The sequence below is a fragment of the Aedes aegypti genome, chromosome 3 (genome assembly GCF_002204515.2).
Source record: "Aedes aegypti strain LVP_AGWG chromosome 3, AaegL5.0 Primary Assembly, whole genome shotgun sequence".
Taxonomy (NCBI): Eukaryota; Metazoa; Arthropoda; class Insecta; order Diptera; family Culicidae; genus Aedes; species Aedes aegypti.
In genome coordinates, this window is record NC_035109.1 from 2,590,001 (window position 1) to 2,616,412 (window position 26,412).

At 38.3% G+C, this 26,412-nt stretch overlaps 1 protein-coding gene across 1 annotated transcript in view; it reads right to left on the minus strand.

Moving 5' to 3' along the window:
* Positions 1-597: 597 nt before the first annotated feature.
* LOC5567863 (mucin-5AC) overlaps positions 598-26,412 on the minus strand; it is a 66,940-nt gene continuing 41,125 nt past the window's right edge. The window contains exons 2-3 of the mRNA XM_021851231.1: positions 7,036-7,357; positions 598-3,401 (exon numbers count right to left, since the gene is read on the minus strand). Coding sequence (XP_021706923.1) covers positions 1,298-3,401; positions 7,036-7,355 — 2,424 coding nt within the window. The 5' untranslated portion in view covers positions 7,356-7,357 and the 3' untranslated portion in view covers positions 598-1,297. The remainder of the gene's footprint in view (positions 3,402-7,035; positions 7,358-26,412) is intronic.

A 26,412-nucleotide genomic window follows, 5' to 3' on the forward strand; every position in this document is an offset into this window, starting at 1 on the left:
TATTTGATTTGCAAACATGATCGAAGAATACTTTAGTATGTTTTACGTAGCCGTTAAAAAAAATAACGAGATCTCAAACATAGTTTTTTTTCTTCTTTTTGGAATTACGTCCCTACTGGGACAGAGCCTGCTTCTCAGCTTAGTGTTCTTATGAGCACTTTCACAGTTATTAACTGAGAGCTTTCTTAGCCCCAAATTATCATTTTTGCATTCGTATATCGTGTGACAAGCACGATGATACTCTACGCCCAGGGAAGTCAAGGAAATTTCCATTACGAAAAGAAGAGTTTATAAAATTTAAGTCAAATCAGCCCTAATCGTAAGTCATCCTATGCTAGTTGACTACCCATCTCGAGTTACATAAAATAAAATAACAAAAGGGATTTCGGATGCATAGTCAGGTAGCAAGACTTTTCGTCACCAAAATCGTCCACCGGGAACGTTACACAGCATACTGCTTCCATCCTTCCGTACTTTACACCCACGTTAGCTTTTAGAAATTGTCGTGCGTTTGGACTGATTAATAATAAATCTTCGCACAAAGCTTGCGTTCACCCGTCTTATTTATTATACTCATAGCAATGAAAGCCTCACCCGTTTATTTAAATAAATAATTTATTTCCACAGACAAAAAAGAAAACACAATTCCATGTAGCATCGCTTATAAGTTAGAATAAAAAATACCGTAATTCTTAAAAGTTATGTACAACGATGTCGTAATAAACATAAATAAATAAAATTCACAACGCCATCGTTTTGCTTCACATTGTTTTACTTTATTTCTGTTGAGTTCTTTCTTTTCCTTTTCCTTCTGTCACTGGGAACGGTGGTTGATAACTGGGAATTGATTAAAATTGGTGCAAAAGTGATTGTCCATCTCTAAAGGAAAGCCCCTAGCCGCTGCCATTTTGCGCTTCCGATCAGAGCAACGCAGCAGGCTCCGCCAGAGGCTAGCCATACTTCAACTCGCTGACGCCTACTTCGATTCGAGTCGGACTTGGTACGAGATCAGGAGAAAATTCTCATTGCGTTTTTGGTTAGATTTTGGTGCGATCGTTCAGTCGAATGAATGAAGTCAGTTACGATTATAAACAAGGACAAGTTTCTCAATTCCATTTCCGACGATGAGTCAGTGTACGCTGACAAACGAGATTTCAATCCTCAAGCTCGTACCCGCAAGTTGAACGCATTTTGACAAAGAATCATGCTCTCTCTCAATAACGAGGAGTGTACTGGGTGAGTCTTAAATAACATTAAAGTCTTAAAAAATGAGCTGTTGGGTTCCAAAAAGGGTTCATCACTGTTGCACCACGCTTGCCGTGTGATTGAAGTGCTCCTCAACACGATGCTGGACACCGCTCAGATATCTCTGAAACATGCTAGTCACGTCCTGCAGCAGGTTGATTCCGACAACTAGTTTCATCTCAACGGTGTTGCGGATTAGCTCAGGCCAGCTGATAGGGCGTTCATTAGCTGGGACAGAGCCCGGCTCGCCCTTCTCACCCTCGGTCGTTGGGTCGAACGTGTCAATGCCTACTGCTGCCGTCGTTACGGTTGTCGGTGCGCTTGTACTGGTTGTCGTGGCATCCGACTTTTTGTCACCGCTTCCTGAGATTTCGTTGTCGATCTCGTTATCGAGTTCGTTTTCTGCGCTGGTGATGTCACGTTTCCGACGTGGTCCATGTTCCGGGACAGGAGCCGAGGTAATAATGTCAATCATGCTGTTGTCCTGGTGATAAACGCTTCCGACAACATACTGAGCATGGTGTTCCGGACTATGCTCGGCAGTGTAGGCTGCTGGATTTGGCAGTAACTCGTGATCTTGTTCGGAATCGGACATTTCGTCGGAAGCAGGCGACGAACTGGTTAACGGAGCGTAGGTGGTAGATGTAGTGGTAGTTGGATGGGTTGTGCTTTCCGGAGCTACATACACTGGAGAGCTGGATTTGGTATAGAAGCTCGGTGGGGTGTTGTAGTAGAATTCGTTATGGGACTTGGCCTGCACTTGACGATTGTAGTTGGTGTACATTTCTGGAGTTCCAGGGTATGCTGGACGTGGTTGGTTGCGATAGCTGATGTGAGGATATTTGTTGACCGAATAACTTTGTACGTGATAGTTGCCGTATTGGTGGCCAGTTCGAGCCGGCTGACTTACTCGACGTCGCAGAGTGTTACGATAGTAAGAGCGTTCGGGCATTCCGGCAATCAGTTTTCCGAAAACTTCCTCTTCATTTTGTCCATCTGAGGTAGCGTAGTCTTCGTAGTTGGAATAGTACATGTCATCTTTACGGTTGGTTTCGTCAGACCGTCTCAGTGCAGCCGTCAAAGGAGTACCTAGGAAGTAAGATGCCAAGCCTGCTGTAATTACCAAGCCTACTAGGCCTACTCCGACGGTGGGCACGACTTCACGAGAAAGGTAGTTCATGATTTGTGTTGAGATTGGCTTGCTCTTTACTGGTGGTTTCTTCTCACTTGGCCGAAGTGCTTCTTTCTCCTCAGGCTTCTTCTTCTTGGTGGCTGGCTTCTTCTTGGTAACTGGAGCAGGAGTGCTTGGCTTACGAGTGACTTTTTTCTTTGCAACTTTGGCTGGTGAGCGATCTTCGGGTAAATCGAATTGAGCATCCTTAGGTTCCAGGATGAGGAAAGTGGACGTTTCAACGGCATTGTCATCTGAGTTCTGGTCGTAAGCAGTTGTGGGTCCAAGAGGAGACTCAGTCACCGTCAGTTCAGTAGTTGTGGTAGTCGGGGCTGCTGTAGTCGTGGTCTTAGTAGTAGTCTTCGCACTCGTTGGTGTGAAAGGTTTCTTTGTTTTCTTGATGATGATTTCTGGCTTGACAGAACTGTCTTCTAATTTTGGTTTCGGACCATCAGTTACCTTGATCCTGGTCATGAATTTGTTAACTTTCTCCTTTTTCTCTTCGGAAACGGTTGTCGCCCGTGTACTCGTTGTTGTTCGTCGTCGAGCGGTAGTCGATGGCTTCCGTGCAGTGGTCGTGACCATTCGTCTTGTCGGGGTGGTAGTAGTGGTTGTTGGCCTAGTAGTTGTGACAATTTCCTTTTTCGATTCGGTGGATGTTGGTGAGTTACTTTCACTGAGAAGAACCCAAGTGGAGAGACCCTCCTTGGGAGTTGTAGTCGTCGGCTGTAGTCTTATGCGTACTCTATCGTTTGCCTTGCTAAGTTCCTTGTGGTATTCTTCGTCGGACATCGGTTCGGCAACTCCAGCATGGCTAGCAAAGTTATCATATGTAACAATCTGATCGTTAGCCTTGGCCTCTCCAGCAGTTGCCTTTGATGAATGCAAACCTGCGCTGGTTAGGATTTTCGTACTGGTAGACACCACATAACCCGAAGTTCCGATCTTGGTCTTCAGTAGATTTTCCGGGCGTCTGAATAGAGGGCTGCAATGAAACAAATATGATGCGATTCTTGATTCCGTATCGATTGAGCGATCTCTCTGAAGTCTATTTATTCCAGGGCAAATACATGCAAAAGAAGGCACCATCGTCGTGCGACAGAGATCTCAGAGAACAGATCGAAGCTATTTGGCAAAGATCTCAAAGAACGAGATGGGTTAAGGACAGAATTAAGCGTACATGCAGTTTGCTGAAAGAAGCAAGATTAAAACGCTGATTTATTTCTAAGCACATTCAGAAAGTATGTTTTATTGGTGAAAATGTTAGTTGTTTTCGGAAATTGACATTCCATTTTCTCGATGATTGTTGATTTGTTAAAATGAGTTTACAGTCTAACACTACGCGAGTTATTAACACTAATAATACTAATTCCAGGCTCTCATTCAGCATTGTTACGATCTACTCTAATGACATTTATCGCTAAACTACGATAGATAGGAGATACTTTTACAACGCACACATCATAGCAACCTAGTTATGTTTGAAGAATGAAATCCAATGAATTGTGGTTACTTTGATGAGCCTGCTACGATTCTACATGCTACGAATGTTATAATGAATAGAAGAGAGCACTACAGTATGCGAGTATGTATACTTGATGACTGGTTGGTAAAATTCTTTCTTCTTAATCGTCCCTAATCTCTAAATGATCCATAATTCAATTTAAAGGAATAGTAGCACAAACCTCAAAAGAAACAACCTAGTTTCACGCTAAAACATTCAGTCTGTCACTCAGTCGTCGGAAGTGAAATTTTCCCATTTCGAACCATTATTATGGGAATAACCTACAACACACCTCAACTCGAGTAGAAGTCAGTCAGTCAGTCGATCTTCCGCTAATTCCGGACAAATTGCAAATTAAGGCACCACGCAGTGCAGTAAAAAGTGTAACATTTGCAATCTCACAACAATAATTAGGAAGGTACGCGATTGATGTGCACTCGCTAAGAAGTCGCCGGCGAGTTGCCCACGGAATGGCGGAATTGAATTAATATTGTTGGAAGCGACGGGTTACTTTGATGGGAAAATTTCTCCCCGGCGATGAACGGTGTCAGATCTCACGGCTTGCTTTTCTTTTAATGGCCTTATCTCTTCCTACAATACGATTGCTTTGTATTCACCAATGGATGATTTTTTTTCTGTTGTTAAATTTGTTCAATTCCTTGTAAGTAAAATGCATGATTTATTCGATTAACAAAGATGGTGGTACACAATGAAAAATTGATGCATCCTGATAAAATGTTAGCCTCTAAGTGTAACGAATTGTGTGGTGTGTGATGTATGTATGGAAAAATGTTGTGTTGTACATATGTTTGTATGGATTCATTTTTAAATTTGATGTGGTCAAACAGCAATAATGGAAGGATGTGGAAGGTGGCAAGTTAATAATACGCATGCACGAAAAGATACAATACAAATCCTATCAACTCATCTACCCCAGCTCTAATTTTAGTACAGAATTTTGAGGTGAGCTGTGGATCCGTCAACGGCGTAGGAAAATGCGAAGGCCAACTGACACTTGTAATGTTAAATATGCTACTTTTTTAGGTTAATTGTATTACTTATCTGATAGTCTACAGTATAACTACAACTACTACTACTACTTCGATATCTACTTGATATGGTTTCAACAATTTTCATGTTCGTCAATTTGAGTTCGCATTTTCCTCTAATTATTATGTTTTGTTTATATCATGTTTCCGCCGGTCGTTTTTACTTATTAGTTCGGCGCGAACGGAAAGTGAAATGCGCGCTGCTATTAAAAAAGCGTTTGTGCTTTGCGTCAGGTAGTCGTTTCCCGTCTGTTTTGTGTCATTTTTTTTTGCGTAATTGTCAATTGGCACTTAAAGTGATTTTTGTTTGCATTTTTTGGCGAAAGCTTTCCTTCCCTTACCGGAACGCGAACGCATCGAGTCAAGTTTCTTTGGAAACGAAATTGTGCGTCGAAGCTTGCTGCGATTACCACGTGTTGACTCAATGGTTCGTTCACCGTGCTTTCGTCCCCACATGGCCTCGGTACGGATTAAGTATTCTTTTGACTTTTTTCATACTTCTCCGGTCATCAGCGAATCCAAGTTGCGTCCAGAAGTTTCCAAAGTCGAACCACCCGGATCGGGTGGGTATCGCTACTGGCCGCTGCCACCTGTGAACCCGATGGATCGGTGAGATTGGTAGTGGTTTTTTGACCACTATCGTGCTGAAATTCTTGATGGGTGGAGTTAATTTCGAGTACATGTACATGCCGACGCCAACACTGGCCATTACCATGGCAATGACGGGCAGTGCTGCCATTGTCATAATGATTATATTCATTGGAGTCATTGCGGACATAGCAGCCATCATTCCCATTAGAGCATGTGATGTATCCGGAATGATAGAACTGATCCCAGTATCACCGGAATCATGAGGCTTTTTGTTCTTGTTGGGACCTCCACCGGAAGTGCCTGACCCAGTACCGACCCTTGTAGGAGGCATGATATTCCCCATCAAGTTTCCAATCGGAGTAGACAGAAACGATGCCAATGGAGCTGGAGGAACTAACGGAGGAAGTATGGGAACGGCTGATAGGCCGATAGGTTCAGCTGGGGCAGCAAATAGTGCAGCATCACTTGCCAAGGATGCACCAGCTGCTGCTGGAGGTTCAGCAGACAGCGAAGAAGCACCTACAGCAGCAGCAGCAACTACTGGAGCTGCAGCTGCTGCCGCTGGGGCTAATGGTGATCCTGATTTGGTAACTTCATCCCGTTGTGGTTCATTGATGGAAATTTCAATTTCGTTGCAGGCCTCTTTGCCATTGACGGTTATCCGGATTCCATTGCACTGCTGCTCTTCATTTTCTACGACCTCTTCGCCCTTCAGTGCTCCCTGGTCATCGTATGGATCTTTAGGAGTATCGTCTTCATAGGGATCAGCCTGCTGTTGCCATCCAGTCGGCTCAACTTGCTCGACGTCATTCCAATAGTTCGCATCCGGTCGATCTGGATCGGGATCCGATTGCTGCTTCTCCGGCTTCTTCTTCTTGTTCTTGTTCTTCTTCTTTTTCTTTTTCTTAGGCGGTTCCGAATACACATCATCTACGGGATCCGCCTGGCTTTGATAAACGTTATCCAATGGAAATTCGTCTTGAACCGGTAGAGAATTATATTCATCTTCAGAAAACTCCAATTGATCATTGACGACCTCTGGAGTGAAAACGGGCTTAGCTTGGACTATGATGACAGGTCCTGGTGTCGAAGTTGGGAACGTATAGAAGCCACTGGTTGTTCCAAAGTTATTCAACAAATGAACTGGAGTAACGAGCCCATGTTGCCCGTTGAAATCCACATTGAAGGCTTCCTGGGTTGTATCCGACCACTTGGTAATGATTTTATGGATTATCGGTTTCTTTCGCACGTTCATGTACTGGAACTGTGTATCTGGTGGATCCCAGTTGGGACTGGTCTGCATTACCGGTGCCAATGAAACTGATCGCAAAGTGTTCGGTTCTTCGGTAAGGGAAGAAATAGGAACGTAGTTACTGACGCCAACCTTGTCTTGTTGAAAATTTGCCAAGTTTTTAATGATAAAGTCTTTGATAATGCTTTCGCTGGAAAGAACATCGTCTGCATATTTGGTATACCTGCTAATGTGATCCTGAGCCAGCGTTGATGGAGCTGGGGTCGTCGTGGATGTCGAAACTGGGCTGGTAGTAGTTCCAGGAGCCACCGTTGGAGTCGCCTGGGTCGCTGGATTGTTGTTGCCACTACTTGCACCGGTCGATGTCTGATGATCTGAGTCACCACCGGACGCGACCAATGGTAGAGCGTTTGTCGTTGGAATCAGTTCCTCGGTCACCTCTAGCGGATTGCTATTGGCGCGGTAGTAGATCGGTTCCATATTCGGCCTGGCCAGTGCGGGGCCCACCAGCAGGCACAGCAGCAATATGGATTTGTGCTTCATCGCTGGAATTCGAAATGAAGGGAAATGAACAATTGAGAGACTCATTAGTAATCATTCGGTGAATGTTGGATCGACGAATCGATTGTTGCGCTTGGGGATGGATAACAACTCCCCAATTGGTGCACGTAAGCGGCGGCTGACGCAAATATCCCGAAATTTGGAAGTAGCTTGCATCATTCAGCATGCTAGAGCTTGGCGTTCAAATGAGATGATTAGAAATTATGCACTTAAATTTAGTTGAATCTACTTATCAGATCAATCATAATTTTAATCGAATCAATCATTATTCGATTTGTTTCACTTTTCACTATGGCGTATGCTCTCAACCATAATCAAATAACAATGCAATTTCGCATAAGTTTTGAAACTGAAATTCGTCATCAGGGAGGAATGACTGCTTTCATATTTCTTTCAAATGGGTCAAACATAAGTGATATGCTATACTTTGATAATATTTGATGAGCAATTCAGCGCAGTAGCGTAGCTAGGGGGGTGCGGTGGGTGCGGTCCGCACCGGGCCCCAGATTTCTAGGGGCCCCAAAATCGTGGACAAAATTCTTCATAGCATTGGAAATTCCTCTACCACTGAACTAATATGTAAATCATGAATGCAAAATCCAATTTAAAAGATGCCTGAACTAATAATTTGTAGGGGCCCCTGATCAACTAGTAAATGTGATATGGGTCCGTATATTTCAAACACAATTTCAATTTTGCAAAACAGTTAATTGAATCGCATTGCCTGCAAAGTGATTTTTGGGTACACAGTAAAATACTTTATTCAAATAAACAAACCTGCATATTGGGGGCCCCAAAAATCGTATTCTTATTAAGTCCAATGTTCACTTGTTGTTTTGTGTGGTGTCTAATACTTGGAATGGTTCCAACAAGAATTGAAGCATACGCGAGTTTAAGGACTTCTTTAAGAATTTATTGCTGGAGGTTCAACAACAAAAAAAAACGATAGAGTTAAGTGATGTAAGCACATATGCAACAATCCATGTCTTAGAAAGCTGTCTGAGATCTTCTGGTACACATTAAGAATACATACTTGAGGATAACCCAAAAAGGATACACAGTGTAACACAAATGACATTTTTGCGTGTCTCATAGATCAAATTACAGTCGACTCTCCACAACTCGATGTTCGAAGAATTGTGCGGTCCCTTCAAATTCCCATCCATCATGCTCTCCATAAGTCGATATTTCTATAACTCAATGTCTCCATTAGTCGATGCCACGTGGGAGGAAAATTTCCCTCCATAACTCGATATCCATCTAAAAACCCTTGTTATACAGGGAGACATGGACCATTTCTGGTTTGGCAGTGAATGAAGGACTTGCAAGTTGTAATAAAAGTTTAAAAACATAAAAATAAAAAAATAAATTTTAGTAAAATAAGGGATTTTTCAAACACTTTGAAAAAAGTGTCCAAAGATATTTTTTTCAAAATGCTATCAACGAAATGATATTGTTTGCTTGCAGAAGTATTGGAAATTTGAGCGTTTGATTTTAAAAATTTTTGTATTGGTATGTTCTATAACTCGATATAACTATAAGTCAATGGTCCCTTGGATATCGAGTTATGGAGAGTCGACTGTATGCAGGGCTGGTAGCAGTCAGACAGCAAAATAACAGTGACTTTAGTGACCAAAATGATCAAAAAAAGTGACCAAATAGTGACCAAAAAGTGACCTAAAAGTGACATGAAAACTACAATTACTAGTCATTAAAATTCTTCATCAAATTCATAGCAAAATTCCTGAACATGAAGAACTTACTGGCAAGATTTTGAAGTAGGGATGCAAAATGAATTACTTGAAGCATTTCTTAACTAAGCTGTGGAATAAATCGAGAGAAAATGTTTAGTTGTAGGCAAAATTTGGCGAAAATCGAGAATAAATTTCAGAACATTTTGAAAAAAATCCTGACAGGATTCAAAATTCAAAAACAACCGAATAATAGAAACTCATGCTAAATTTATGGCAGAATTTCTGTAAAATAAAGAATCCAAATAAACAATAACTGCAAAACACAATGGATTTTAAACGAAATCGAGAAAAAAACAAATTAGAAGACTGTCGTGCATAAAGAATTAGAATTTTAAGTGAACATTTCAATAAATGAATTATTGAAAATAATCACATCACTCAGTGGCGACTCGTAAACTCGCGTTATTATCTGATCTACGACCCTAAAATGACTAATTTAAATTATAAAGCAAACAGTAAACGATAGCACGAACGAAAGCACATATTTGACGTTTGAGAATAGCTACTGATAACACTAGTGATTAATTATTATCGTCCAACAATGTTCTATCATTCATTATAGAAACTTTTTTTTGTTTAGTAATAGTTGACCAAAGTCGTGTAAAAACAGTGTAAAAGGAATGGAAATGTATATTATTTATTTGTTGGAATTTCTGATCTGATGTCTGAAATTATTTCCAGCAAAAATAGTACTTTTTTTTTTTGAAGTAATGGACGAGTTTCTGACAAACTCTTTGAATTTATTTTGATTGTTATTCCTAGCCATCTATGGCTTATCCTCCGGAGGAGTTTTGATGATGTTTTTTCAGAGTCTGGTTTTGGGTTTCTTTTATAGCCGTAGATTGCTCAGATCAGATATTGGTCCTGGCTTTTGCCAAAATTTAATAAAATATTCCAGACAACAAATTCATCCCAATGTTGCTTCTAAGTTTTGCCAATATGTTCTCCAAAGCTTTTCCCAGGAAATTTTTAAATTTTCCATTGGAAATGTCTACGGAATATTCACTTGAATTCTTTCAAAAAGTAAGCCAGGAGGGCGGGGTAGGATTAAATAATAATATAGTTAGCCAGGTGTCGCTATTTTTTTTTTTTGCGTCAAGAACCTTGAAACTTTAATTTTAAAATCACGCTATTCTTGTCTTTATAATAACAAATATCTGTTTCTTGTTGTTTGAGTTTGAAAAGCTAACCCAGTCTTAAATTTCATTATCATCAGATCACGAATAAAGTGACTTTAGTGACCATTTTCCTGAAAAAAGTGACTTTATTGACTTTTTGTTGGAAATAGTGACTTTATAGTGACTAGATCGAAAAAAGTGACCAAGTCACTAAAAAGTGACTTGCTACCAGCCCTGCTATATGTGTCTCTAGTAGATTTGGGGTTGCTGTATCTGATGCCGTTCTCAGAAATGTTCCAGCACGTCACATTTTTTAGCTACAGGTTGTCAAAGTTGTATAAAACACTGTTTTCATCCATGTTTACCTGAAACTTAATGCATGATTTAACAAACTTTTTTTGTGATCTAATCCACCAAGCATGCAATATACATATGACTTTAACTTATATGACTATATGACTTCGTTTCTCTTATATGACTAAATTCAACACTTTTAGAAACCATAAAAAAAAACTTTTGAGCATCGAAAGCATTATAAACTTCGTTGATAATATTTGTTATACAAATGAAGTTAGGATTCTATGGCAAATGAAGTGCATAAATTATCATACAAGTTGGCTGAAATAGTCAAATTTTGCATTTTCAACTGTCAGTATCTCAAAAACTAGACGTGCTATGATATTCATGAAAACAGATTCAGCAACCCTCAATTTAATAGATAGCTGTATTTTGATGCTTGAGACCAGGGCCGGATTTACAAATGTGGGGGCCCGGGGGCCATTGTCTTGTGGGGGCCCTGTTCCCAGAAAAAAAAAAACATTTTTAATGTTATTTTTTTTTTTAAAGACACCGACACGTTGTAAGGTTTTAAATGCTTTAAATGCCTTATGAACTTAAACCAATTGAAATCAATGTACATATTAAATACAATATTGAAGTAAACATAAACTTTTATATTGTATATCTTTGTAGATGTTACATGTATATAGGTTAATTTAAATGTTTTTTTAGGGTTATGCGTTAACAACAAAATTTATTTGATCATTCTCTTTAATATTCAGGTTGTTCAACATTCAGATTTAGTAAACAATTTTGTGTTGAAGAAATTGATAGAGGTCTTTTTCTGCATACTTTGTTTCAAATATTCTAGTGATTTATCCAAAGATCTCATATAAAATTTCAGGGACAGGGCGATTTTTTAAAAGATGCTTAGAGGATTTTCTCCAGATTATTCTTCATGAAATGCTTGGGCACTCTAACGATACAACCTTCAGTAATATCCTTAGAGATTAACCCGAAATTCAGGAGTCCCTCCAAATAACTTTTTACGAATCCTTCAACCAAATGCTCCAGTTGTTACTCTAGGATTTTCTCGTAGATGTTCTAAATGTAAATCTTAGAGTATATACTAAGAAAATCGATAGAAAAATCACCGGATAAAATCTTGACAGTCATAGGAATTCCTTGAAAAATATCTGAAAGAATCTTTAGAGAAATTCCAGATGTTTATTAGGCAAGTTCTATATTTTTGGGAAAACTCCAGGTAACATTCTTGAGATATCCGAAAAATCTTGATGGATCTAAGGGGTCATGCACAAATTACGCCACGCTTCGAGGAGGGGAGGGGTCAAGCCAAGCGTGACAAGCTTTACAAAAATTTCGGAGGATTCATACAAACAAACGTGACACAGGAGTTGAAATTTAGCGTGACATAATTTGTGTACCATTCCTTAGGAAAATTCTTTGAGGAATTCTATGGGAAACAAACACTTTGGTATATTCTCTAGATCTTTGGGGAAACAACAAATTTCACGAATTTCTTAGAGAAAAAGACATGAAAAATACATACAGTAAAACGAGCAGTTTAACTGTCGTAATGTCACACAAAAAGAGAAATGTCTGGCCTTATATCATGACGTTGAATCAAACTCTTGTTTCCTGTTAAGTCTACCCAGTCAACCAAAATGTATGTATAACGAAATCACCTGGAGGCTTTGTATGTGCAAAATTCCACTTATAAGATGTCGCGAAAAGGTCTTCTACGTACAAAAGTGGAGGCAATATACGTGCATATTTTATGAGATGAACAATAGCATATAATGCGAGAGCGTAAATTTTCTACCGAACTAACCTGTGATCTTATGCGACTTAACCTATGATAACAAATGTTGATTTGACAGCTGCTACGGATTGATTCGATTTACTTTGTACGAGTGTACGAGACAAAACAAAATGTACGAATGAACTCAGAAAAAAGCGTTTTATGCGGGGAAACTCACCAGTCTGATGATTTTATCCACCGTGTTTTGCGATTTTGACGTAGCTTTTTTTTAAAAAAAAAAAAAAGACACTGACACGTTAAAGCTTCCAGTGGGCATTTATGCCCTTTGAAGGTAGCACCACACTAGACAACGGACTAGCATGCAACGCCCAGTGGCACAGTCAGAAAACAGTCCTCACGAAAAGTTTACCGGCCTGAGGTGGGAATCGAACCCACACTCCCTAGCACGATGCGGCTAAATGCCTGGTGACACTAACCGCACGGCTACGAAGCCCAGCTCGTATGAATAAACGAGTTATTACGTGAAATTTCATGCGACTTCTGGTTGTCTGGGTATTTTCAGTCTCTTTCTGGTTCCTGTCTGGTTTTTTAGTATCTTTTCTCAAGCTAGAGGTATCTAAGGTTCCTATATTCAGAGCACTTTAAAACTACTAGCCCTGCAGTGTGCAGTCATGATAGAACATCGTTGGGAATTTAAGCAAAAGGATGGCACTCTACTTGTTTATACAAATCGTTTTTAAAATCTTCCTCAATCTTCTTGTTTTCGTGAAGTCAACAAATTCCCATTTCAAATGTTCTAATATTTAGTATTAGTTATTTTATTTGAGTACATTTTGCCCACTAATCCGCATTTTATAAATTAAATGAATGTTCAAATGAAATGATGCGTCTTCAAAGAGTATGTATTATTGCATTAATTCTAATTATTCGTAATAGATTATCTATCAATAGGTTTAACTATCAATATGTTTGTCGAGATTTGTGGGGCCCCATGGCCCAGTTGGGACGTTACGCCAGAAAGAAGAAGAATCAAATTCAGTAATTTGAATGATAAACCAGCCATTCAAATAAATAAGTAGGATGTTTTCAATCCAACACGAGTCTAATTATTTTACTATAAATTTAAATGACTTAATACATACACCTCTATTTAAGGGGCCCCCAAATCTGACTCCGCACCGGGCCCCGAAAACCCTAGCTACGCCACTGATTCAGCGGGAATCTTTTTTACTGTTCTGTTTGTCTCTCTAATCTCCCTCTAATATTAGAATTATCAGTGGGGCAATAACGGTTGAAATTCCGAGAAAATTTTCTTAAGAAACCATGTTGGAACACCTTGGAATCGATCCCAGACACTTCCAGATTGGTTTTGCTTTTTGACCGCGGACAATGCCACTAAAGCTAAAGCTATGTTTCCCATGAAAGGGTACTATAAGCATTTTTTAACAAGATGTTGCTATTTAACAGCACTTGTTATGGAAAGATATGAGTTGTTTCGGTTAACCCTTTCATCAAAACCTCAACCTTATTTCACAAAAAAAATCATGTCTATGGTGGGGATCCGAAAAAAATGCATGGAAGTGTGTCATCTATATATACTTATTTTATTACATTTTTCGAGATTTATCAAACATATATTCATGCTAGTCGACCTATTACAATGTGAAGAAGTTGAAAAAACTGCAGGGGAGACGCCATCCATAAATTGCGTTACGTACTCTGGGGGAAGCAGAGGATTTCAGGGAAACGTAACCACCCATATAAAAAATGAAGTGTATCTTAGGTTTTCACGCTAGCTATTATTATGCATCCGGTAGAAATCAAGACCAACACTTATTTAAAATTATTGTTTTCTCTGGCCCCAAGCGTCGCAGCTAATATGTGAATAGTGCGCTGTGTTCATAGAAATCGTAAGAATGCAGCGCCACAAAAAAAAAATGATTTCAAAATGCCGCGAGTTGAGGCACATCGCGAGTCTAACTGGCGCGATCCGGTTTGGTGGCGGTGCGACAATATAAAACTGCAAGGGGTTATTCAGTTTTGACATTTCTTGCCTACTGATTTTATAGTTAGGTCTTAGTAGGCAATGATATGAGATTGTTTATTCAACTGTCAAAAATTTTCACCCTATTTTTTCAGCTGTTTTAATAACCAAACAACAAGATACAACCATTTTTGTTTGGAACATACCGAGGCATGAAATTGTCCAAATATTGCGCTCATCAATTTGTATGTAAAAGATGCAGGGAATACGTGTGAGAGAAAAATTATATATTTTATTGAATTCCCGTCAGAACAGCAGTGAGCGTACTACCAGAACCAAAGCAGTGGCTTAACAGGACGACCCGTTCACAATAGCCGACCCTAGGGCTGTTGAATTAGATAGAATGTTCATTACACTCTCAACATCTCAATTGCTTTCGAATTCATGTTTGATAATCTTTGCATTTCGTTGCTCAGTTTAGAAGACTGGTGGTAACACCAATTTTCCTTCAGCGTCAATCGGAGCCGTTGACTCTGCGAATTGTTTCTATGTACAACCCTAAACAGCTTTAGTAATAAATAGAAAGTTATAAAATTTACTGCCTTAATTTCCTTCCAACAAGAATGCAAATTTCTGATGTTGTTTTATCAACACGGAAAAATTTAAATGTTTAATAGCTAACTACGATACAACCATAAAAAATAGTGTAGGCAAGAAATGTCAGGAAGGGATAATTCAGAGTTTAAAGCAAGCTAGCGTAACAAGCTGGATTCAAAGAATGTGATATGAGAGGAAGGGGTGGGTAAGGATGAATAGGTCAAAGCCAAGCGTCGAGCCAAGCGTGACAAACCTTACTAAATTTTCAGAGGGCTCATAAAAAAATTTGTGACAAAGGTGGGGGAGGGAGTTGGTCGAAAAAGTTGAAATTTAGCGTGTCATAATTTGTGTTCCCTACCGGCAGCTTAATTTTTTCACCACAAAAAAATATTCAAACAGCGATAACTTTTCTGTTTTTCGATATTTTTGCACCATTTTTTCACAAGCCCTCAAAAAACTCTTCTATTCTTAGAGTCTGCGTCAATATTGATCATTGGTCATATGGTTTTGAAGATATTCAAATGTTCCGACATTGGGACCGACATTCCCCATAAAAAATTCTTTGGGCGCCATTTTGTTTTGGGCCAATTTATCAAAAAACTAAAATCTGGGCTAGACAATATCAGGTTATTAGGAGCTTCCATGAAAACATCATACAAATCGGTTGAGTTAACTCCAAGAAAACTGAATATTACAAAACCATGTTTTTTGAAGTTTTAAGGATCTTGGTAGCAGACAAATAAATGTGCATTACTCAAAAACGGTTGCACTAATTTGTTTCATTTTTTCACAACAAACTCACATAGAAGTATTGTTTCGAACAGCGAATGGCCGAACGTGACAAGAAACCTGTAGCCTGAGATATTTACGTAGGTTGTAGAAAAACGTCGGTCCTCAAGAAATTTCGGAATCTTTCAGGATCTATATGACTAATGATCAATATCGACAAAGATACTTAAAATAGAAGGGTTTTTTTTAAAGGTTTGTGAAACATAAATGCACCATCCCGATCAGTGGATTACAACAGAGTTGTAACAGATTTTGTTACACAGTTTCTTTCTTTAACAAAATTTGTTATAATTTTGGCAAATCAATTGCATCCAATATTAGAACTTTTTTGTTTTGTTTTCTGTGGTGGGTTCCTCAGAGGGTTCTGTCTGCACTTCTTGACAGTTCGACCAAATTCCTTCTTCGATTCAACAGCGCCTACTTGTTTGATTCAAATCTACCACATCTTCCTTTGTTGAAAATCAAAATGCCTCTTACAGTGATCAATCCCATTTTTTTCCAATTCACCTTATCTGTGCTTCAATATTATCAATTTTGCTGACATTATTTAGTTTTTCAGGGCCTGTAAGAATATTCAAAACAATTAACGATAACTGTTTAAAATAATAATGACAATAATAATTATGGCAGTTTAGAATTATCCCCGACTCCATTTTTTTTGTTGCCTCACGAAGTATGAATTACAACTGTAATTACTCATAAAATCTCAATTTCTTCCGGTACTTGGATTTACGAAGTTCTGTAAATCTTCGACATGTGTAGCTTGCTGATAATGATACGATGTTGCTCCATTAAATATTAACTCATTCTTTGTTGTTACTTGAGAATTTAATCCTTGACCGTAATTTAACATTAATGTCATAATGTAAATTAAAATCCTGAAAATCAAAACTTTAATGAACATTGAATGTGCTTTCTCTTGACCAATGCGTGATAGGCACGTTGTTTGTTTCTATGTCTTAACCTTAAGGACCATCTTTTCTTTTGCCTTCTCCGAGTCAACACGTTGCCAGCGTGTTGCTCGTTAAGGTCTTTGACTCTTACTTGCCTTCTCCGGACCCACGCATTTTCACGTTGTCCGTTAAGGTCTTTGATATTTTTTTTTTTTTTTTTTACGGATTTATACATTCACAAGAGTGACGTTTATTCTACTCAATCCTAGCTTGGCCTACTAGGTGAATTATCTTAATGACAGCCTACTACATCTTTCCCTTTTTCCAATATGACAAGATTTTCTTTAACATGTGTCAAGAATATAATGAAGATGATATTTATAAACCTGTCTCTACTATACATTTGTTTAAACTGGTGATAACCCTTTATTTCCAAGTCATCTGTAGCTGTTTTTATCAAGCCATTTTTTCCGAGGTGGTTTCTTGATGTTTTGGTTCTTCAAAACTGGTTGATAATCCTGCGTGTACATCCGAGGTACCCATACTTCTTGTTTTGCATGTTCTATTCCACAGACACGATCACCTGCATAATTAAAGAGCAAACATAATTTTTCGATCCATTTCTATATTTTATTTTTTTCAACTTAGCCTTCAATCAGAGATTTCCTTTCCTTGCCATCATTAAATTGATATTCTTACCTTTCCTTTTAATTCGAAGTGTACAAAAATAAAAAAAGTGTAATCTAAAGCTCCTTTATTGTATACTTCTGTTAAAACCATTTCTTTAATTTCTTTATTTTTTCAATATTGATTGTATGAAATTAAATTTAATATTATTATTTTACTAAGCTTGCATTTGGTAAAAGGTTATGTAAATATCCTTATGTCCCTTTACCGTAAACATTTTTGTCATGGTAGACTGGACTTTTAGATTGCAACAACCATACATATCCCTTTACCATTAACTAAGATGGGCCGAAACTTTCTAAGCTTCCTTCATCTCTTGGTAGACTGGGCATTATGCCAAATGGACTAAGATTACACTCCTTCATTTGGTCTTTCAACGGACTGGTATTTCGCAGATACCCTACGTTTCTTTATTCTCTTCGTTTCATATGGATGAGTTTCCAACACTTTTTTTTTTTCAAGAAACGGACTGGATGATATGTGTTATTCCTTATGCTCTCTTTTTAACATGACCGAATTTCCACAATCTCCCTTCGTTCTTTTTCCAGAAATGGATCAGGATTGTTTCATCCTCTTCATTTCTTATTGAGAAGTAGACCAGAATCATTCATTATGTTCTCTTTACTCTCTATTCTTTGACTAAGAGCGGGCCGGACGATTTGTGTTATTCCTTCAATTCTTCTTTGAAATGGGCCGAATTTTCACAATCTCCCTACGTTCTTTTTACAGAAACGGACCAGGTTTTCAAACCTCTTCGTTTCTTATGGAGAAGTAGACCGGAATTACTTGAAGTATCCCCTTTACTCTCTGCTGATCATAAATGAACTAGAATTCCTACACTTTACTTTAGAAGTGGACCGAATTATATATCTTCCTGCCTTCCGTTTGTTAAAACGGGCCAGGATCCCAGTATCTTCGTAGACTGATGTAACTTGATGATTGCTTTTCACTCTGCATATTTTATTCCAGCGACGGTTTTGCATTTCTGTCGCTTAATTGTCTAAATAAATCGAACTTTCTCGATCTCTGAACTGATTTCTACAGAATCGGACCAGGATACTCAATCCTCTTCGTTTCTTATTAAGATGTAAACCAGAATTAATCGACGTATTCTCTTTACTATAACTCAGTCTTACCAAACATCCGCAGATATAGTAACTGTGGTGGGTTCCTCAGAGGGTTCTGTCTGCACTTCTTGACAGTTCGACCAAATTCCTTCTTCGATTCAACAGCGCCTACTTGTTTGATTCAAATCTACCACATTTTCTATAACAGTCACTCTAGTCTGTGCAAATTAAGAGACACACTACCAGACACCATTCATACTTTTTCTAAATTGCAAACACTATTAAAGGATCTCTGCCTTCTCTCAGAGCTCACAGCTATTTTTGGAGCTTCGCCTTCTCTATCAAAGTACAATTCGAAAGAAACTCTACCTTCTCTATCAGAGCCTTACATATATTTTTTGGCACTTCGCCTTCTCTATCGAAATCCAACCTAAAAGTAACTTTGCCTTTTCTATCAGAGATTTAGATATGATTTCATGACGTTTTTGAATCTTCGCCTTCTCTTTTGAATTCCAACCATCAAATACTCCACCTTTGTTGGAAAATCCTAATGAAACGCAAAACAGCATGAGAAATTGATTTGCTTGCCATTTCATTTGGTTTCAGTTTCATAATTCAATTTGCTGTAACTTTGTTCAAACTTTATCTTAAAAATATTATTTTGAAGAAAACTTGACAAAAAATGCATGTTTGCATACACTCCCGTGCAAAAGTTTGGGTTCACCCCCTCAAAAACATACAAAAGTTTTCTGTCCATATCTCTGTGATTACACGTCCAATTGAAACTCTTTAAGCCGCATTCAAAAGGCAAAGAGTTATTCTTACTTCGTATATATTTTTCCAAAAACATTTTTTGAATTTTGTATGCTAAATTTGTACATAAAGTTGTGGAATTTTTCAAAAAATACACTGAAAAATCATATCTTATAAATTTTAAATCATAGTGTCATTAGAATCGTAATCTTATATTCTTTGAAAAGACCCCACGAAATTTTGGCGGAATAATCTGAAAAGTATTCGAAATCAATTAAACAGTCATTCAAGTCATCGTGCAAAAGTTTGGGTTCACCCCTCAGTATGATGCAAATCGTGCAAAAGTTTGGGTTCATCTGAGCCGCACGCACACTATTTTTGTCAATATCTCTGCCATTTTTGGTTTGAGATTTCACAGATTTAAATAAGTTCAGGTGAACCAATAGAAATATTAGTAGTAGAACGCTAATGGCACTGTTCTCACAAAACTGAATTAGTTTATTATCACCTTTAACTGTATCTTTTCATTGTTTGTTCAATGTCATGTTGTAGTGGATGATTTTAAAATTCATTTGCCACTTTGAGGACCGGTACTCAAGCTGTCAGTGAGTGGCAAACTAGATGTTGGTAACACGAACAGTAGCGACATTAGCATTCTTAGGTTAATGCTTCTACTGGTGAACCCAAACTTCTACACGATACACCATACTGAGGGGTGAACCCAAACTTTTGCACGATGACTTGACTGACTGTCTCATTAGTTTTGAATACTGTTCAGATTTTTCTGAAAAAAGTTCATGAGTGCTCTTCAAAGTATATAAGATGACGATTCTATTGACACCTTGTTTTAAAATTTTGGTCAATCCAATGCTGAGGAAATTAGCTATGTTTTTTGAAAAATGTCACAACTTTAAGTACAAATTTAGTATACAAAGTTCAAAAAATGTTTTTGGAAAAATACATTCAAAGTAAGAATAACTTTTTGCCTTTCGAATGCGGCTTAGAGAGTTTCAATTGGACGTGTAATCACAGAGATATGGACTGAACGCTTTTGCATGTTTTTTTAACCCAAACTTATGCACGGGAGTGTATAACTTTGTAACTTGAATGCATTTCCCAAACTTCGAACATCTCCTACCTATTAATATTCACGTGTGGAAAACTAGACTGCACCATTGTTGTGACCGGCGGTGGTTCTCCATTTTTCTGGTAATTTTCACGTCTGTGCTTCATTACGTTCATTCAAAGACTGATTTGATTTATTCTTTGTTGTGGCATCTCCCTATCTTAAATCATCCAATGTTCTTTTCTTTTCAGGATTATCGATATACTCTATTCCTAGCTCTATCCTTCTCAACAGAAACCAATATACTGCAATATATGTAGAAAGTGCAATTTAATGACAGATTTTTCATGAAAATGCCTAAAGCTAAGTATGCAGTTTCGCGGAAGAAATGGTCAAGAAATTTTCTACAGTGTTCCATTTGAAATGACATTTCATTGAAACTGCGATTGATAAAAAATGCTTTTCTTGACCATATCTTGCAAGGCCCCTTGAGGGGCCCAGATAGCCGTAGCGGTAAACGCGCAGCTATTCAGCAAGACCAATCTGAGGGTCGTGGGTTCGAATCCCACCGGTCGAGGATCTTTTCGGGTTGGAAATTTTCTCGACTTCCTAGGGCATAGAGTATCTTCGTACCTGCCACACGATATACACATGCAAAAATGGTCATTGGCATAGTAAGCTCTCAGTTAATAACTGTGGAAGTGCTCATTAGAACACTAAGCTGAGAAGCAGGCTCTGTCCCAGTGGGGACGTAACGCCAGAAAGGAGGAGGAGATCTTGCAAGAAATTTCTCACGCTTCAAGATAGGCGATTACTTTTCTTTTGAAGTGCATACTTCCCATTAAAACTGTTTCGAAATTTCGGTCATCCAAGTAACCCAGAAACTTGACATTTTTCTTTTCCATCTGAATTTAAATGTTTAAGCCTGATTCGCTGCTGACAAGTATTTCTTGGCCTATCTTGATGCATTGAAAATTCATGCAAGGAATCGATCAAGGAAGTACTTTTTTCTGATCGCAGTACGCAGTTGAAAAGAGATGTCAGTTCAAACGAGAGCCGCTGTAGAAAATTTCTAGGTTGGTTGGTTTGACTTTATTAACGAGATTTTTAGCCCTGGGCTAGTTCATCTCGGGACCAACGGCTTTACTTCCCTTCCGAAGGAAGTCGTCACTATAACTTTTTACGTCATAAGTGACTATGTCGGGGATGGGATTCGATCCCAGGTCCTCGGCCTGAGAGGCGAGTGTTCTAACCACTACACCAGGTCCGTCCCCCCAGAAAATTTCTAGAAATCGGTGAGAAATTTCTTTAGCGATTCCTGTTCAGCAGCAAATTAGGCTTTATCCTTGAACATCAATAAGTCGATCAATGACATCTTTTCAGAATCCCTAATGATCAACGAAATAACCCGTAAAGCAGGACAATTTTGTTTTATAACCAATGTATTCATTAAATGACTAAAATTTTGAAACTATGCATGCTTTTGACAACTCCTCTCTTGCCATGCTAGGGGAAAAGCACTAATTTTCGACCTACAAAAATTCTGTGCCAATTTTCGGATTTCCATACAAAGTAGACCAAAATTGTATGGATGGGTCGAAAATTAGAGCTGGGTCGAAAATTGGTGCTTTTCCTCTATACTGACAATTTGAAGAATTTAATAAGACATTCTTTCTGGAATAATTTTATCAATTTACTAGAAATTCTTACCATTAGACCCTGAGAGGAATAAGAACTCCTTCTAGGATTTTTATGAATAAGTCCAACAACTTTTATCGTAGGAAATTTCATATGGATTTCTCTACCAAAATAGTGTCAAGCAATTGCTCTGGAATATCTTGCAGGATATTTTCTATCAATCCATTCTGAAGCCATATCAACGATTCCTTCAAGAACTTCTCAAATGATTTGTTATGGATTCAATCATGAATTTATCTGAAAAAACTACTCCAAGGATTTCTTATTGAATTCAGTTAGAAGTTCATCAATTTATCTCGATTGCCTTCAGAATTCCTCACTCAAATTTACACAAGTGTGGAAAACGCGAACCAAGTCTTTGCGCAAATGTCCGGGAAAGTCGTTTAAAGCTTTTTCAACGTCAGAGAATGTACTACCCCAAATTCCCACAGTTACTGATTAATTACAACAATCGATTGCCACACGTTGTAGTATTTATCACAAGTGTGCATGTTATTTTGATTGCCATTTCTCTTGCCATCCAATTTTTCCATTCGATTGTAAGCATTCACCTAATGATGAAATGAAAACAATTGAAAGCTGATGAACTTGAACCTAATGCCGAGTGTGATTCGTATCAGGTAATAACGAAACAGAGATGCTGTTTGCGATTCGTGGAGTAATGGCCGCTGATTAGGAGAAACTTTTGGTGAAACTTGAAACAACTGATGCAATTTCCAAATTCCTCAAACTGGGTCACGATGACTAATTTCCCGTACAGGTCAGTGAAGGTACAAATACTTTCTACTTGATCCTGTGCCGCCGTCACTACTGGGTCAAGATCTAACCAGTCACGGTCCATACTGTAAAGTCTGACCCACGACACAACCCACTTGAACGCAATTGGCTTAAACTCCCCAGAAATGCAAATCATGATGGTACAAAATAGGCGTTAATGGGTCGTGAAATTTTCCAATTAACCATGGATCCAACTGTTTTGAAATTCCGTTTTCAACGCTGCTTCTCGCAGACGGGATAAAAACATCTCCCGTCTTGGCTGGTTTCCAATAAATCTGGGGTTCGATCGCAAACTTTGCTTGAAATATGTAAAAAAAAGTTATTTCAACATTGAAATTTAACTTTCAAATTTATGACGAACACTGACTACAAGGATTAATTTGTTCTCATTTTTTTTAGGATTTAACGACGTTCATCAATTAGTATTAAAAAAAACATTAATAGATATTTTGCCTTTACCTTCAATTCAAATACAAACATTGTAGTTACCCTGACAAGTTCCAGTCCAAATTTAACAGCAAACAGGCGTCGTATGAGGGGCGTGACAGTGAAAAATCGATTAAAAGGCAATGAAGAGAAGTGCAGGAGAAAACAGGTTTCGTTGTTTGGCTCGTTCACTGTTCAATAAGAGCACGGAAGGTTTGCTCACCTATGAATGTTTGTTTACTTTCGTTAATCGAAAGTCGTTCTTCGCTTGAAAAAGAAATTGCCGGTGGACCATCAATGAATATTTTCCGCGAAATCTATTAAGATAAACTATTTGCCCAACCAAAAAACCCAACTTCAACTCGTAGATAAATCCATCCAAGAAGCCCATTCTTCTCCATCCGAGCACAAGACAAAGCAAAGCTAACTGTATCTCATATCGTTGCCTACTGCAGTCTGCTTGGCTCGAGCTTGAAGTTGCTAAAACGTTTGTGGCCTACTTTGAAGATTCCTTTTACTTAACGTGCCGCGCTTCATTGAATGGCATGCGGTGCCAGTTGTAGTTCTATTACACATACCAAGTCGATAAGTCACAACTCGAGATGGCATCCATTCTCAACGAAAACACACAATGGGTATTCCCATAAGGAGTAGGTCATTTACCCCTCTTCTCGAAGCTCATCGTCTAAGAAATGTTTGCATCGCGCCTTCTAGAAGGAATGGTGTAGTTACTGCACCAATGAATCGATTTTCTTCGGCTTAGGTACCAGTTCAGCACAACTCGAGCCACAGCCAAGTGGCCTAAATATCCGAACTTGAATGAGTGCGACGTGGCAAATCGGGAATCTGGATCAGCCTGATAAATCTGGACGGGTGGATGAGTTATGATTTTCAACTAGATTTATCGATAAAACCGTTGGATGATATTGATGTTGGAGTGGCAGGCATAAGATTGAAATAAAAATTTGTATTGAAAGATAAATATAGAGCAAAGCTCTGGCACAAATCTGAAGAACCCATTAAACAGCTGTTCATTACAAATTCTTGCAATCTTCTGTCTAGGCTTCTTAACAACTATGCAATTCAGCCTTTTTTTAAGTACGCCAGCGGTTCATATGTTTATACAAACCTTAAATACAAATTAATTACAAACATTTAAAGGTAATTTAATGATGATGAACCATGTCGAATACATTGAAGATTTGCAAGTGTCAGAGTCTTCAATAATCTTTTTTTCCATGTAGAATTTCCTATAAAGGTTCGCGAACTGGGTTTCAATGCAGTCAATTTGTGACTGTACAGTAGATTTTTCTTACAAGTTGTCCGCTTCGGCAGGATGAGACACGTAATCATCCGAGAAGAGATCAATTTGGAGCCCATAATCTGAAGTAAAATACCCCTCAAGAAGAAGTGCAAAAAAGAAGACCGAATAACATGGAAATGTGCAATGTTCGAATAAACGAATCTAGTTGATTTGTGTCCATTTGCTTTCAGACCAATTTCAATCCTTATTGTAGTAGATTTTTAAAGAAAAGACATGTATTATTATTTACTTTATTATAGTGTCTTTTTTTGTCCTTGGCGCAGTAAGCGTTGCGCCCTAGAGCCAAGAAATTTGGAACAAATTTTTGGTACAAAACTCGCTCAAAATAAAAAAAAAGGTTTGGCTGCGCCGCTTTTATTAGCCTTTTTGCTTTATTATATCCTTTAAATGTCCATTGAGCGTCGTTTATTAGAGCAAAACACTCATTTCGGGGTCTTCAGTAAGATGAAAGGTTACACGCAACCCGAGCCTGTAAGATTTCATTACAATTCTGCATGATTCTAATACAGAAATTGTATTAGATCGTTGCATATACAGAGATTGTAATGGTCGACAATACAAGGCATTGTATAACAAAGAACATGGAAAGAAGCGAAAGAAATCGGAAAAATACGCTTGTGTCCGCGCCGAGTTCGAGATGCATGAGAAACAGGTTGGGCTGCGTAATGACGCAGCCATGAGGCGTTTAAATTATTTAAAAAAGATTTGGATGTCGCGCGGTGGGGAATCGAACCGGGAGTCTTAGCTTTATCATCCATCATGAGGCGCCCTATCCATCACGGCTATATCAGTCTCTTAGCGAGAACAAGTTTGAAGACTATTATAAACAACACCCGGCTGCTGTTGGCGAAATCTAAGAGTGAAAGTAACTACAGTCAGGTCTCCTATTAAACACACGGTTGAGGAGCGTAATAAATATCAGCGTTATATATGGAATTTCATCTTCGACAATATTCCCAGAATATCTGATATGTATTAGAAGATAGTTCAGTACTGTCTTTGGCGATGTTTTAGTACACGAAGCGACCTACCTTGAAGACTTGACGATTATCCTTTTAGCTGAGAACTTGGCCAGTAAGAGTGCTGCTTCTAATTAGATTAATATGAACATTATAGGCGAAGTATTTTCTTCTTTTTTCAGTTTGAAAAATTGCCGAGCACACGGAGTTCCATAGCCCAACTTAATGAGTATAGATATTATATGTTACATACATGTCCCATACTGCCCATAACTGCATATTTGCAACATTCGATAAAAGTAGGCATGGAGTAAATAGAATACCAAGTGTGCGTTATACGGCAGTATGGGAGGAAACTTAAATTTATAAAAATTACCAAGAACTCAAAACTGCTTATTCGAGGCTGAAATGTTGTACAACTCATATCGTATACTAGGTGAATAGTCAAAAAATAATTCTGGTGGAACTTTCATTGCTACTACATTATGAGGCTCATTATAATCTCAATGTGACTGTTATGCGGTTACAATTACAAAACACGTTGGTATTTTCAAGAATAATCTCACAGATTTCAGTAAGTTGATCGAAAGTATTTATCATTTGATGACTCTCCACGGTATGAACCCAAAATTGTCAAAAATGTTGAATGTGACAACTATGCAGTTATGGGCAGCATAAGAATATTATAAAATCATATAAGGCCAAGTTCTCAACTTAAAGGATGATTTTCACTCTTAAAATTAAAACGAACTGATCATTGATACTTCTCAGAGATAGTACTGTGCTATCTTGTATCACATACGAGTTATTCGATAATGAAACCTCTGAAAACCTCCGAAACGATGAAATCCCAAATTCAATGGTTTTAAAGTTCGCGTTGTGAGAATGCGTCCAATAGGAGGCACGACTGATTTGAAAAGCGGAGCGGAGTTATTTTTAGATATGGATTCGTGCGTTCCACGCTGTAAGGGTATGTTTGCAAGTTAGCGATGGACGATTTTGAATCGTTCCGAACATCGATTTTTTCGTTTCGATTAATCGATTTTTTGAATCGATATAAGGATCACTCAAAATCGAATGAATCT